The sequence below is a fragment of the Colias croceus genome, chromosome 14 (genome assembly GCF_905220415.1).
Source record: "Colias croceus chromosome 14, ilColCroc2.1".
Classification (NCBI taxonomy): domain Eukaryota; kingdom Metazoa; phylum Arthropoda; class Insecta; order Lepidoptera; family Pieridae; genus Colias; species Colias croceus.
The window spans coordinates 10215023-10230376 of record NC_059550.1 but is presented as its reverse complement, the minus strand read 5'-3'; the positions used below and the strand labels follow the sequence as shown (position 1 = coordinate 10230376).

The following is a 15354-nucleotide window of genomic DNA, read 5'->3' as shown; positions in this document are numbered from 1 at the left end:
TAGTTTCTAACATTTAATTTATTTACAGTTAAACATAGCAATTTGGCACTAATACTTTTATACATAACATTTAATCAAATATTATTGCAGAAGTATTTTATAAATTAAATATTGAGCTTTAATATAATACAATACTTATAAAATAAGGATATACATCGATTTGTAGACGCTAATTTTGATTAAGTAGAGTTAGTTCTTATTGCATACACTATATTTGTACGGCTTCTAATAATAAGACGACACGGAGTTAAAATATTGTATCCAATACATAATATATTATGTAAGTCAATTACCACTTATAAATAACTTTATTATACAGTATTATCAGTTAATTTTATTGCTACATCATTGATATAGTCTTGAGATCGTTTGGAAAAACTTATCAGTTAGATATCTATCTATACATAGTTCCTTCTCTTCTCATGACTGTAAAATGTAAATTAAATATATAGGGATAAATAAATTTTACATATTAAACTCCGACTTTTGGGCCAGATATACCTTTCAAATTGTGGAAGAAAGATTCCAATAGGTGCGGTTGTAAGACAGGTAAAATGTACCAATCTTGATTCTAAAAAAGAATAATGTACATAACAGAAAATTTGTTCATTTGGTATAAGTATAATTTGACAGAATATACGATAAATTGTTGGTATGATGTTGAGTATAGTGATACAGTAAAATTAGCAAATTAATACAATTTCAGGAACAATTAACACTAGAATAGTATTACGAATTGAAAATAGAAGTTAGAACAACATTGATTTATGCCGTGATCGGTCATAACAAAGTTGGTTTCTGAATTTGTCAGTTCACTGCAAAATGAATGGGTACTACAATGTAACTATGTTTAACAAACTATAGTACTTAACTATTATCATATTATTATGTATAAGTAGAGCAGTGGTGGCTCAGTGGTGAGACCTCGGACTTCGAATCGATAAGTCTGGGGTTCGAGACCAGGCGAGCGCGCAGGAATTAAATTGATTTTTCAATTTATCTGCGCATGTTGTAACATCACCACTGCTCGAACGGTGAAGGAAAACATCGTGAGGAAACCGACATGTCGAAGAATTAAAAAGTTCGACGACATGTGTCATCCGCCAACACGCACTTGGCCAGCGTGGTGGATTATGGCCTGTACCCTCATAGGAGGCCCGTGTCCCAGCAGTGGGAACGTATATGGGCTGATGATGATGATGTATAAGTATAAGTGTATGTAATAACTACTTTCAATTCATCATCAGCCCATGTACGTTCCCACTGCTGTGACACGAGCCTCCTATGAAGGTTTCAATTATTTTACAGAAAACTAAAATGTGGAACAATATACTAATATTAACTTGTGTCAAAGAATCCAAATTAGAAACAGTGGTTATTAATTAATATATCATTAAGCTATCTCATCCCATCATATTATATCTCATCTTTATATGTATATAAATAAAAGGACTAGGAGAAGAAATGAACCTTAAATTAAGTACAAAATACCTCTGTTTAAACTAAAACATACCGTATCAAAATACTAGAAGTCTTAATAAATTTGAACGTCGAAATAGAAAATCTGGCTTAAATGTAGTACAAAATAGCAGTACATTATCTGACAAAATTGATGTTAATAAAATATGTAATTTCGATAAAGAAACACCAGACATCGTTACTAGTGTATGAAGAAGCTAGGAGTCTTGTAATTACATCACCAATGTTATGTTAAATTATAATGAGCATCGTAATACAACATGAGCAAATTTAAATCAGTAATTGAGCATGTTAAAATAATATCACATTAGATTTGTCTTTCCACAGCCTTTGAGGTAAGGGAAATAAATAATTTACAAGGATAAGGACGTAGCTTACAATAGACACAATTTTCTTGATAACGATTCGTTTTTGGTTGGTAATACAAGTAAAGATAATATAAAGAGTAGAATAAATGCAACTCTTTGGTTAGATAAAGATCTAGTTGGTCATGGCTTCACTACAATGAAACAAAAGAACCAACGTTAATCTGTTTTCGAAGTTAACAATACACATATCGACTATATCAATACTGATTCTAATACATATTGTAATTTAAAATTCATTAACCGTTATAAAAACATCGATCTAACTAACATAAGTTTTATTTAAGAAGTTATTTACATCATTACCTCTGATATGATCAAATTATAGTTTAACATATTTACATTTTTCAAATCACGCCGTGCATTGACTTTTTATCGTTATATGTATTATTTATAATATTCCATACCATAATAACTATTTTATAAATAACAATAGTAGCTAGCAGAGTACCGTAGCTAAATAAACATGGACGGATGTCCAAGCTAACAACGAGTAGAGATTTTATCTTTAGATACATAGACATTCTAACGGATTCAGTATGAAACTGTTTATATTTTAAAATAATTGAAGCTGAAATCCACTTGAACTACGCCACATCTACGTACGTGGAAGTTAAAAGCTTCAGTCTAATCCGTTATAATTTATTTAACTAAATAACAATGAAACAAACATAACTAAATTCTAATAAGTAACTCTAAAGAAATAAAAAATATCACAACCTTAAACAAACGAAAGCTTAGATCTACAGGTTTGGCATTTCAATTGCTATTAATAATATTAATACTGATATAAGTACACGTTTAAAGCATTTATACAGACTAGAATTCAAAGTACTAATTTGATATGCTATTTCCTACCAAAAGTCTGGCCGTCAAGATCTCTAGAACGTTCGTTGTAGATGTATGTACATTTGTAAAATTACGAGATCTAATGTGTAAAAACGACCACATAGTCCGAACGCTAGGTGCTGCATTTGAGGATTTTTCGGAAGGCTTTCCTGAATTCAGGGTTGAAGATCGTGTAGATGACGGGGTTGAGGAAGGAGTTGATGTAACCGAGCCAGGTGTTGAGGATGAACACGGTGACTCCAGGGGAGAACTGCAGGCCGAATTTGGCGCAGATGGCATCTAACACGTTGCAAGTGAAGAACGGCGTCCAGCAGAAAAGGAATACACCTGTGAACAAATATTTGAATTATATTATGATGCTTTCTATATTTCTGTCAATTAAAACTACGAGAAGAAGTGAAGAAATATGAATGCAGGAGCGTTACTATCGCTCTATTAGATATTTTTTCAGTTTTTGCAAAGTAAAATAAACATACACTCCAGGGGCACTTAACTTTCCAAATAAGAAGCCCGCATATTAGAATTTATGAATTGAATCAATAATTTGAAATGATAATACGTATTACAATATTTTGTCAGCTTTAGAGTTAGTATCACAATTTTAATCTAACCTTACTACCGCTTTCAGATGCAGATTTAATTTCGACGATATAAATTATTGCTTATGAAGTTATTTTTTATGATAAGAGAGATAAATATATTGGAAGAGGTTTAACACATAACCCGTGGAATTTCGAAAAGGTTTTTATAACAAAGTTAATAATGTCGAACAAAATTTTAATTTACATTTATGAAGAATAAAGTCAGAGGTCATTAAATTGACTGTTAATTTTCTTAAGAAATTGCTCACTTTACAAGATCCTAAGATATCACAAGTTCAACAGTTTGGAACAAGTATTATTTGCGAAAAGGTGTGAACTTCTTAAATTTGATATAAGTAATTTTCCTTCTTCCAAATACTTCCGAACTTGGTACAAGTTTTAACAAGTTCCCTTTAGAAATAGGTGAACCACTTAGGCGAGTTTCGGAATGTATAGAAATTCATAGAAAAACATTCCACGAAAATATTACAATTCACCGTTTGGGATAACTTTTGAGATCTGTCAAACACTTCACCGCAATATCGGTTATTTATTTAAGTATCGAACTTTTCATTTTTACAAGCGACCAAGGTCATAAAGCATACAAATTCAAATTAAACTTCGCTAACCTTTTTCGCTCAAAGAATCTTCTGTCCGACCTTTTGTCCAACTTCGCGGTGGTTTCTAATTCATTTAAATATAAGTACTTATATTTTTATCAACTTCGACAATTCTTTGTGGAAAGTTTTCAAATAATTTAAATCAGATGTTGAGCCTTACCTAAGACAATAGCCAGAGTCTTGGTGGCTTTCCTTTCTTTCTTGGCTGACGACTTTTCCCGTTTCTTCTTGCTTGCCTTATTAGCCTTGTAAATAGTGAAACGGGCCGTGGAGCTCGCTTTTCTTTCCTTTTTACTGTTGGTGCCGTCTCGAATGTCATAATGACTGGAGCCGAGGTCGTCGTCTGAGCGGAAAGCTATTGAGGCATTCCTAAATTGAAATGTATATTATTAACAGGTATTTCCAAGAAAATTTTATGAAATGTGAGATATTTTTTTTTAATAAATCAGATGAGTTATGAAATCTGTTTCTTTAAATTCCAATTCATAAATTATTATTTGTCACTACGAGACATAAACATGTCATATGTTCGACTTAAATGTAATGTTATAAGTTTAACAAAAGCTACCTATTCGATACTTCTGATCTTAGCTTCTGATATTTATTTATTAATTCTGTAATTAATAAAATGTTATCCAAATTATTGCTTTAGGCATTCAAATAATAATGAAATGATTATTTATATTACTAGAACTACAGAATAGTCTTCAAACCGGTGGAAAATGGTAGAACTACTTTACGACGACTCAAATGTGCTTGTTGAAGTAGTCTAATGAATCAATAAATATTTGAGTTTTTACCTGGAGTCCGACTCAACACGTTTGCCATTCTTCTTCTTCCATCTCTCACATGCTGCCACGTTCCTGATCACTGTAGCATCCCTAACTGCTGGTGATGGTGGTGGTGACACGTGTTCTCTTATCGTATCTTCTAGATTGGAAGGCACATATCCTGAATCATTGTTCCCGTTTGGATCTTGCAGGACTTGCGATTTTAACTTTTTTCTTGAAGGCCTGGTAAAAGACGTTGTAATTAGTGATTTATATAAAATATTCATATGTCCATCAATAAAATTGACGATTTGTTTTATATTATTGAGTCGTCAAATTATTATTATTAGCTATTTATTATAGTATACATTGCAAGATTTTCACGCTAGAACAATTACACGATTTTATATTATGTAGTATTAGTATAGGCTAGGCAGTTTTCAAGTGGAATGTTAAACTTTTTCATTGAGGTCAACGCGGGAGAGCTGCGTAGTATACTAACACAATAAAAATCCTTTAGACTTTTTGTGAAAATAAATCTTTATTGAAATACCAACTCCAATAACCTTGTACAAGTATATAAAGTAAAGTAAAGAGATTCCTTGCCCAAAATTTCAAGTCCGAAACATTCTCGGTCTTAATCAAAATTTGGATGGCGACAAAACAAGCAACTGTTATAATCTATGTTGTTTTATCGCTTTTGTAAGAAAGTGGAAACTTTAATAATTATACTGGTTTCATGGATATAAAAGAAATATATATAAGCTTTTTCGGTTGGCAGCTCGAGATATAACTGGGCATCCTTTGCTTTTTATAACCTTGCAGGGCTGGGCAGATTCATAGCCCTTCATGCGGTTTATTACTTTGAAAAAGTACTTTTATAACAATGTGGCAAAAATGACCTATATAATCCGAAATTTCTGTTCAATATTTTTTTATAAACTACCTAAACTAAATTATAATAATTACGTGTTTTAATTTATTAATAAATAATATATTTTGTTAGGATTGTAATCACTACTAGCAATTGCTTTAAATTAAAGATTTCAAGATCAAATTTTGTGTGTTATCCAATTTATTATTGCTCGCCTGTTGTCGAGTAAGTAGTATTTTTTTTTTCATTTTTCATCTTCATCAGCATTTTTGTAATAAGTGACCTATTCTCAATAAAAATTATTATAAACTTTAGTTCTTGGCCACATCAGGTGGACTCACACATTTGCTAGTTTTACCATATAGAAAAAAACGACGTGTGTCACTCGGGGCGTGCCGTGGTAAAGCTATTGCATGCTATGCCTTCAAGCCACACCTCCGCCCGTCGGAGTGGGGAGCGTGAGGTTTTTTCGTTACGGAATTTCTCGATTCGGTCCCCGCGCTCAAGGCCCGCGATAGAAGCTATGCAATAGCTTAAAAAATAATAATCTACAAACTTGGCAGTTTCCTCAGTGACGGTGGCCAGCATGAACTCCGTGGACTTGTCGTTGGGGATCACGTGGCACAGTTCAGCATCCGCTTCTAGATCTATCGACCGCTTGTCGAAACTGCAATGGAATGGTCAGTTTTGCTAGTTAAGGTAATTTGATTCATGTTTGTCTTTTGACGATGTTGGTTGCTGATTATTAATTGGAAATTATATTATTATTACTGTTCGATATTTGTTTAATTCATATTTCATACACATATAGTAAATGTGTAACGTGTGCAATTTGGATGTGTGTGTTTAAACGTGAACACAATTATAATATTAATGCAACCAAATTCACGCAATAATTTAAAACATAATAAATTGGCATAGAGATTATTATTTATTGCCTGGATAGTACACCACGCGAGTGAAGTCGCGGGATCAAGTTAAAAGTTATCATACCTATCTTCATGATCATCCTCATTGCTCCCAGAGCCAGTGTTGGTTGGTCTATCATCTATCGCGGTCTCCAGCTGCCTGGTGACCGCCACGTTCTCTATCACCAGGGCTGTGGTGGTGCCGGTGTGTTCACCAGCTGTAGGTGGCTTCTTCGCTGCCCGCTGTTTCTTCGCACGTTTCCTTAACGCCTGAGGTTATAAACAACTTTTTATATGGTCACTGTATGCAACTAAATTTAGTGTTGAGGATACTTGCTCGTTATAATCACTTTAATTTAGATTGTATTCTTTACTTAGGTAGCTTAGATATTTATGAATAGCACATTATATTTTTTATCATAACTATTAATTTTGTCACGACTTTCGAGACATTATCATGGACTAGTATAAATAATGCAGTACTTGTCGACATTTATTCAAATTATGAATTGGCTTTATTTTATTATAGAACTTATTTTTAAAAAGTAGCAAGATGGAGAAGTGTGATAAACATTTATGAAAAACTCACCTTAAATATATTATAATACAGGAACATCATCATAATACAGGGGATATAAAAGGAGCCGAGCGAGGAGTACAGCACATAGTTCTGACTGTTGAACAAACACTCGTCATAGTTCCTGTCCGGCGTGTCGTTGAGGCCCAGCACGATTGGGGCCCCGATGGCCGCGGAGATCATCCACACGAGGACGATTGTGAACCAGACGCGACGGTTGTTCTTGTGTTTTGCGTACTTGATGGGTTGTGTTACTGCTATGTACCTGGGGATGAGATTTTATTTGTAAACACGACCTGCTGAAGATTACAGAAACATTATACGTATGGCTTAGTTGGGCGGCATAATTGTAAGGATAGTGATTTTAAGGAAATTTAAGTAAGTAAAATATAATATAATTATATTGTCTACCATATATTTTTTTTTTTAATATTGCAAAGATTATTAGCAAGAAATTTGAATACAGTTATAATTAGATGGTCTAAATATATTTTACCTTTATTAGAATTCTGTAAGTTCATCATCATCATCATCATCATCATCATCATCAGCCCATATACGTTCCCACTGCTGGGACACGGGCCTCCTATGAGGGTACAGGCCATAATCCACCACGCTGGCCAAGTGCGGGTTGGCGGATGACACATGTCGTCGAACTTTTTTTTTTTTTTTTAATTCTTCGACATGTCGGTTTCCTCACGATGTTTTCCTTCACCGTTCGAGCAGTGGTGATGTTACAACATGCGCAGATAAATTGAAAAATCAATTTATTTCCTGCGCGCTCGCCTGGTCTCGAACCACGGACTTATCGATTCGAAGTCCGAGGTCTCACCACTGAGCCACCACTGCTCCACTACCTACTGCTCCACTGTAAGTTCACTTTATCTTTTATGCCCAAAAGTTTTTAGAAGTTATTCAGTTGTAATACTACAATAGCAATGGAAACCAGGTCAGGGCTCGTAAAATATATAAATCATGTACCTACTCCTTGCTTAGATTGAGTTCGGTAAACGAAAAAATCGACATTAAACGATTTACTAACATGATTTATAGCGAATCGAAATAGTCAAATTACATGCAAAACTAGCTCTTGTACACAAAATGTTTCTATTGTATTAAAATAAAATGCTTAGATTTGTTAGTATTGAATATAATTAACGTGGATTTATGAATTAAGAGAAAATTGTATTAATCTTATTCGTTGATAATAAAATCTTACAGAATAAAAGAATGACAGAAGTAACAAACCAATTTATTATAGTAAAGAAACCTTATAAAACGATCTTTACATCCGTTAAATCTCATAATCATCAGTATTAACTATACACAGAATATACACAAATTTGAACACAAATTCGATCCAATATAACTATATAATATTATAAATTGAATGTCTTTCAGAAGGAAGGAGATGACAATTACATTAATAAAGCACTCAGATACATCAAAGGTTGCTGATTAAATTACTAGTTATCAATATAGAGAGAACGTGTGAAATGGGTATGTTAATAGCCGAAATGTATGTATGTATAATATGTATGTGGGAATAGGATAAATAATTAAGATTGTATTTCATAACTACTTTTATTTTTAGTCTGTGATTTTCTATTATTTAATCTGTGGATATGTTATCTGTAGACTGTAGAACGATCTATGTTGTCTATGACTTGACTGTGTTTTTTGGTACAATGTAATTGTAATGGAGGATTGTTGAAATGTATTTTTGATATGTAACCGGTGTCTGGGAAATAAATCGATTGGGCGATTTTGGCTTTTTATTTACACCATCCCCACATGTATAATAGGTATAGGGATCAATCCTGTATGTATGTATTTAAGCATGCTAGTTATATTGTTAATACCTTTGTAACAATTGATTTAATATAATTTGTTTGATTCGTGTAAATTTAACTATTTGAATTTAGAAAACATGACTGAATGAAACTTGACATGTCGTAGAAACTATGTATGTATTTAGGTAATTATAAATACCTTGAGATAGAATACTTGAGATTCTGAATTAATAAAATCACACACTAATTTCTTGAACCAAATTAATGCATCAAATAATTTTATCTTTAGTTCAAAAAAAAAAAAACTTTATAAAATCACGGAAGTTTCACCTCCTAGCCCTACCAATTTTTAAGTTCACATTCAAGGAAATTGAAACTCTATACCCAAGTAAGTACTACGAGATATAAGTCAATCAAATGCATGTTGCCGATACTCCAAGGCGAATCTATTACAGAGAGGTCCCTTCAGGTCTTAGTTTATTCCACCACGTTGGCCAAATACGGCTTGCCAATTAGTCTTAATACAGATTAGGTACGTGCATGCTGATATTATTGGAGCTGGCTAAAGCCGGCTACTCACATTCCTGCCGTAGGGGCAATATTGGAATTGCACCATTAATTGGCTCCTTCATTGTAATGTGTATAAGCAAGCAGGGGCAATTTTTAAATTGTCTCTTCAGCTTTTTAATTGCTCCGACTGCCGTGCAACCGATGCCCCTGCGGCAGGTATGTGAGTAACCCGCTTAATTTTATCTAAAGAGGTTTATTCATAATTTGCAGGAATTCAATAACGCTATAATAATTTTTATAATAGTTTTTAATGACGAATCCTGATAAGTGGATATTATTTTCACCTTAAATTTCTGTTAATTACGAAACTTTATAGTTTTCTACGAATGAAATCCATAAAGTTTATATCTGTTCAGTGACAAAACCTCGTTATAATAATAAAAGTGTAAAATAGATAGCTTAAGCTGGAAGAAGGTTTCTACCACATTTTATGTCACTTTAAAAAAGTCCTTGCCATCGAGTCGGAGCGTTTAAATTAGAAATTAATAAAACAAAGCGTACCTATCAACTGAGATGGCCACTAGATTGAATATACTCGACGTTGATGATGTGACATCCATCGCTATGTACACGTCACACACAAACGCTGGCAGACCCCATGAGCCGTGCACCTGTGGACAAAAACAAACCTTATAACACCGTGATAAAGCACAATATGATTACACACAAAGGCATAGTTGAGGCGTAATCGAAAATCAACCTTAAGTATACAGAATAGAGATTAAAATGTTCAAAACGATGCAGTATTGAAAAATACTGAAAATTCAACACAGTTTGTGTTATCTCTATCAGCTGTCGGTTTCGCGAGTTTGCAAAGCGTTTAGTTAAAATTGTTATCTGCTTTGTAAGGGTTAGCTCATGGCGATAAGCAACGCGGGGTTAAAGTTTTAATCAGTTTGAAAATTTTGTATCTGTTTCAGAAGTCATTTCCTTGTTACGTGTTTATTTTGTGCAAGTTAAGTATGTGTTTATATTTCACTGTTAATGATCAGATAATAATATCTGCATTTATTAAATGCAGATATTATTATCTGAGCCATTTAATAAAATGCTGCCACAATTTGATGAACCGTCCTTTGATAAAAGCTGCATTGCGAATTTTATTGTTATACTTTTCCATTCGTTGCAAAATTTTGATCAAATAACACGAGTAGCATCCTCTTCCTAATTAAATTTATAATTTCGTCAAAAATATGAAAAACATAAAAATAAGTTTCATTGCGAAAAAGATCAGTGTTACCACTTAAAGTGGAATTAGAAATGCTTAATCATTTACGCCTTGGAGAGTAGTTTGCATCCATAACACATTCAAAACCAATTAAACTGATTTCTTTATAGGTACCTACACATAACCATTCCATATTCACGGTTTCTTTATTCGCGGCAATTTACGGAGCATATAGCCCGCGATTAAAGAGCTTAATATATTAATTATTATTTAATATATGACCATCAAGCATACGCATAACCTGAATCGATTGAGCAGAATCCTCCCATACATATCGCAAAGTAAATCGTATGTGAAATAGCTGAAAACATCGCAAACTACTCATAACATCGTTCTAACTGAAAGAAATGAATCCATATCTAGTTAACAGACTTCGCAGACAGTAAGTTTTAAATCCCCAAGCGAGTTCCTTTCAATTCCGTTCATTAAAACGCTCCGCTCCTTAATAAGGGTGGCGTTAATGAAATTGCAGTGCGATGTGGTGCGAGTTGCAAATGGATAAGCTTGCGGTTTATATGTTAAGCCTGGGATGCTGAGAAAGTGTGTGGTATTAGTTTTAGATCGATGTGGTTTGAGATAGTAGATAGTAAAGAAGGTATGGTAGGAGAGTTTTTTTGGTGTTCAGTGCTCTTTTATTAATTTGTGTTCATTGAATGTTTCAGATTGAGTTTAAAATAATACTGTTATGATTGATAACGCATCTATGAATAATAAATGCTATATAAAAAGCCCAAAAGTTATATTTGTTATACATACATTGTGGAAAAGTGATAATAATTGCGTGCTAAATAGATATTATAATTATTCATGGTTTGAGTGATGCGGTAACAATTTTGGTTAATTTTAATAGTAAAATATGAATAAAATAGGAGCAAATTTATTTTTGCGATAACAAAACCCGGCATGGATTAAAATTTATGACAGAGTTGTCACTCATTTTAGTAAATTTAATAAACCGTCGAGTGGGTTACTTAAAAAGTTAGTGTCGAAAAATGAAAATTTAATTATTTTAAAATGAAGTAATTACTTTATTCCTGAATTATATAAAATTTGTGTAAGATAAGTTTTTGACACTTGGCACATAATAATAATAATTGTCAGTTTAACAAGAAAAGGAAGAAACTAATAAAAAGGATACAAAAGATCAGACAAAAGCCTTAATGGCCACCGGATGTTGGATTGAGGACGTGACGTCAGATAATAGAAAATTAGGAAATCTATCAAAATTTCATTTTTAACAATCTTCGCTTGTTTTAAGAGGATTTAGTATTTAAAATTCGGAGATTGTTCATTGTTAAAGTATTTATTGAGGAAATCAAGTTAATTTAAATATTTTTGATTAAACAATTACCTATCAGCAGTCACCAAAAAGAAACAGAAATAACAACAAAACATGAATATCATAATATTATGAGATCTCGTCATCACTGTAATTTAATTACCAAGCTCCTAACAACCTGTATATACTTTTAATTTCATTATAAAAAAGAAACAAGTCATGCCTCCTGCAAGGGGACTGGAGATCGTTCATTATAATGTCGCATACACCATCATCATCATCATACTTAAATTAATTTATGGGTTTCATTTCCTGCCAAGCCTAGTCAAGTGAAGCATTATTATTTTTTAAAGTATGATATATCCAAATGTAAAATACAGAGATACAGATGTACAAGGTAAATTAAAATTACAGATGTAGTTAATTTTTAACCCACGTCCATTTTCATTTAAAATATCTACAATACGCATAGATTATAGAATCACAATACTGCATATTTTATAATATAACTTTCATCACCTACTGATAATGTGCCCGATTCCTATTTCACTTTCAGACATAAATTTTCACACATCATCATTCTAACCATGATAATCTAAACAATAGTTGTGAAACTGACTTTAAAAGTATATATCCAATACTGTGAAAACATCTTGACCTGATCCCGTCTTGAACAATCTCAAGTTATTAATGGTCCCAAGCATTTATCCCTTTGAACCTAAAGCTATCCGTAATTTCGAGTAAGCTCTAAATATTTGTTCAAAGTAGGTATTACGAATGCCAGGCTGCTTGGCCTCTATCATTACAGAGTAAGGCGATATATGATTCAGTATTATCTTCTTTATGGGTTAAATTTGTATCGTAGCTACCAAAAATTCGTATAGGACACTATATTTTGTTAAACTACATATTAATTTAATTTATAACGTATTTTAAACTACCATTTCAAAAATGTATTCTATAATAATTACTTGCATTTGACAGTTTACAGGTGACATTTTATTTTTATCGTGTAACACTTTATTGGACGGATAAGTTTTAACCAAGGATTGAAAATCAGCCCATATAGCAAAAAATATCTAATATAAAATATTTAAAGTTTTTTATAACGTTGTATCTCTATCGCACTCATAGTTTAGACAAGTCCAACGATACTGCCAAGAAAATCAAGGTTTAAATCCTTCATTTTTTCATTAGTTTAATAAAAATTTATAAATCAACTCAACCATATTTTGCATCTGGTGCGCCAGATGATGGCTAAAAGTTGTTATGATGAGCTCAGAGTTTAACTTCAGTAAGTATCCATCTTCTATATTTTTTATCCCCAATGGAAATCGATTAATGTCTCATTCTGCTACGATTTGAAAGATCGATCAGTGATCATCTCGTCCCTGGAGTAAAATCAATCAGTATAACAGATTTTGGTCGTTGTGATTTTGATTGATTTTTCAGAACACCTCCTATTTCCTAAGAAAACTTATCCTACAAGTTATATTCCATTAATTTTAAAATTAAAGTACAGGTCCGTAATAAACATTGTCTATACTTAGTATATTATCTATACTTAATATTATAAAGCTGAAGAGTTTGTTTGAACGTGCTAATCTCAGGAACGATTGAAAAATTATTTCGGTGTTAGATAGTCCATTTATCGAGGAAGGCTATAGGCTATATATTATCACGCTAAGACCAACAGGAGCGGAGCAATGCGGGTGAAACCGCGAAGCACAGCTAGTTCTACGTAATATATTATACCGTACTAAGTTATCTTCCGTAAATATTTATTGATCAACACCAAAACAAGTGTGAAGCCACACAAAATGCTAATGTAAAAGAAAATGAATGTTCCACTAAACAAAGATCGTGTAGATAAAGTTTGAAGGCAAATTCAGAAATTGTACGTTCTTTCCAGGCAATGTAAATTGGCTAGTGGAGCTGAAAAGGTATAAATCCATCCGTCCAGACCGATTTATTGCTTCGTACTTGCTGACTGACTATAATTGTTCAACTTTAGTGGAGTATCACCTTTGTTATGAGCGTTATAGCAGTCTGCATATAAAGGTAATTGTCACCTATTCATTTTTATGATTTAGAAGCTGTGTGAATGTGCTATTGAGAACGGAGTGTTTATACGTCTATTATATTATGATTTTTCTTTGTAATGATAAAATATAATAGATAATACAGATCTGTTTCACTAATTGATATTGTCTTCAGATGTAGGTGATCAACCATAATTATGTGTCCTGGCAGAACAAGACAATATATTTTTTTGTCCTCAACGGGAATCGAAACCAGTACCCGTCAGTTCTACAATCACACATGTTTCTCTTTACTTTTGTATCTAAAGCTGTTACCAGGACCGAGAAAGTTGTTGAACTTTTTTTACCCGAATATTTAATAGTCTGCTGAAAGCGTATAAAATTGCCATGCAGCCGAGACATCGTTCTTTCTTGCTATGTTATATTTAAATGGCCTAACTAAGTTCTATATGGATAAGAATTTATCAAAGTAAAAAAAATATGGTGTTACGATATTTTGTGATCAAAGATGAATATTTAACCGATTTCAAAAAAAAGAAGGAGGTTATCAATTCGGCCGGTATGTTTTTTTTATGTATGTACACCGATTACTCCGAGGTTTCTGAACTGACTTACGCGATTATTTTTTTGTTCGATGTGGGATGGTGTCAAATTGGTCCCATAAAAATTTTATTCGGATAGATCCAGTAGTTTTTATTTTATGAGAATTTTTGTCTGTATTTGTAAATGTTGCAAGTGCAAGTTTGAAGTCGGTTGTTTTCAACGCAGTTATCACTTGTTTAGTAGAATCATTTTGTTATATAATCTTCTTTAATACCCAAATGCAAACAGAAAAACAATATGATGGAAGCTTTTAGCAAAGACGGGGTAAGAGTTACGTCTTGTTTCAAACCTCATGTCAAAGTTATTTGAACTAGCGTAAAATCCGGCAAGTTTCGGTGTGCTTTATTACACTAGCTTTTAGCTTGAATGTCTGCGTATAGTTGGAAATTAATTCCGCGACTCACATCGTCTCTTATAAGAGTTTAGATGTGTTTGTTGTTAGTGGTAAGTAATCCTACTAATATTGTAAATGCGAAAGTTTGTGACGGATGTATGTATTTGTTACTATTTCAAGATGAAACTACGGGACGTATTTTTTTATAGTGGGGAAATCTTCCAAAGATACCCATGGCCCCCGGGGAAGGAGCCGTGGGTTATGTCGGATTCTTACCGACTATAACCCCACTGTGTTCCGTCGAGCCGCTTTAATGATGGGGCCGCGGGTATTGGTTAGAATTCTTCCGCGGAGATATAGGTCACATTATTTGAATACTTCAGCCGAAAAATATTCACGGTGTATTATTGACTGAATTAGTCAAGATTGTAATAAGTATCACATTCAAATGCGACGAAAAACCGTTCAGATAAACAAGCAGC

General features: G+C 32.9%; 1 protein-coding gene across 1 annotated transcript in view; it reads right to left on the bottom strand.

Moving 5' to 3' along the window:
- Nucleotides 1-2018: 2018 nt before the first annotated feature.
- LOC123697373 (dopamine D2-like receptor) overlaps nt 2019-15354 on the bottom strand; it is a 194768-nt gene continuing 181432 nt past the window's right edge. The window contains exons 3-9 of the mRNA XM_045643865.1: nt 9888-9997; nt 7036-7288; nt 6532-6716; nt 6095-6205; nt 4695-4907; nt 4055-4263; nt 2019-3020 (exon numbers count right to left, since the gene is read on the bottom strand). Of these exons, the coding sequence (XP_045499821.1) occupies nt 2806-3020; nt 4055-4263; nt 4695-4907; nt 6095-6205; nt 6532-6716; nt 7036-7288; nt 9888-9997 (1296 nt within the window). The 3' untranslated portion in view covers nt 2019-2805. The remainder of the gene's footprint in view (nt 3021-4054; nt 4264-4694; nt 4908-6094; nt 6206-6531; nt 6717-7035; nt 7289-9887; nt 9998-15354) is intronic.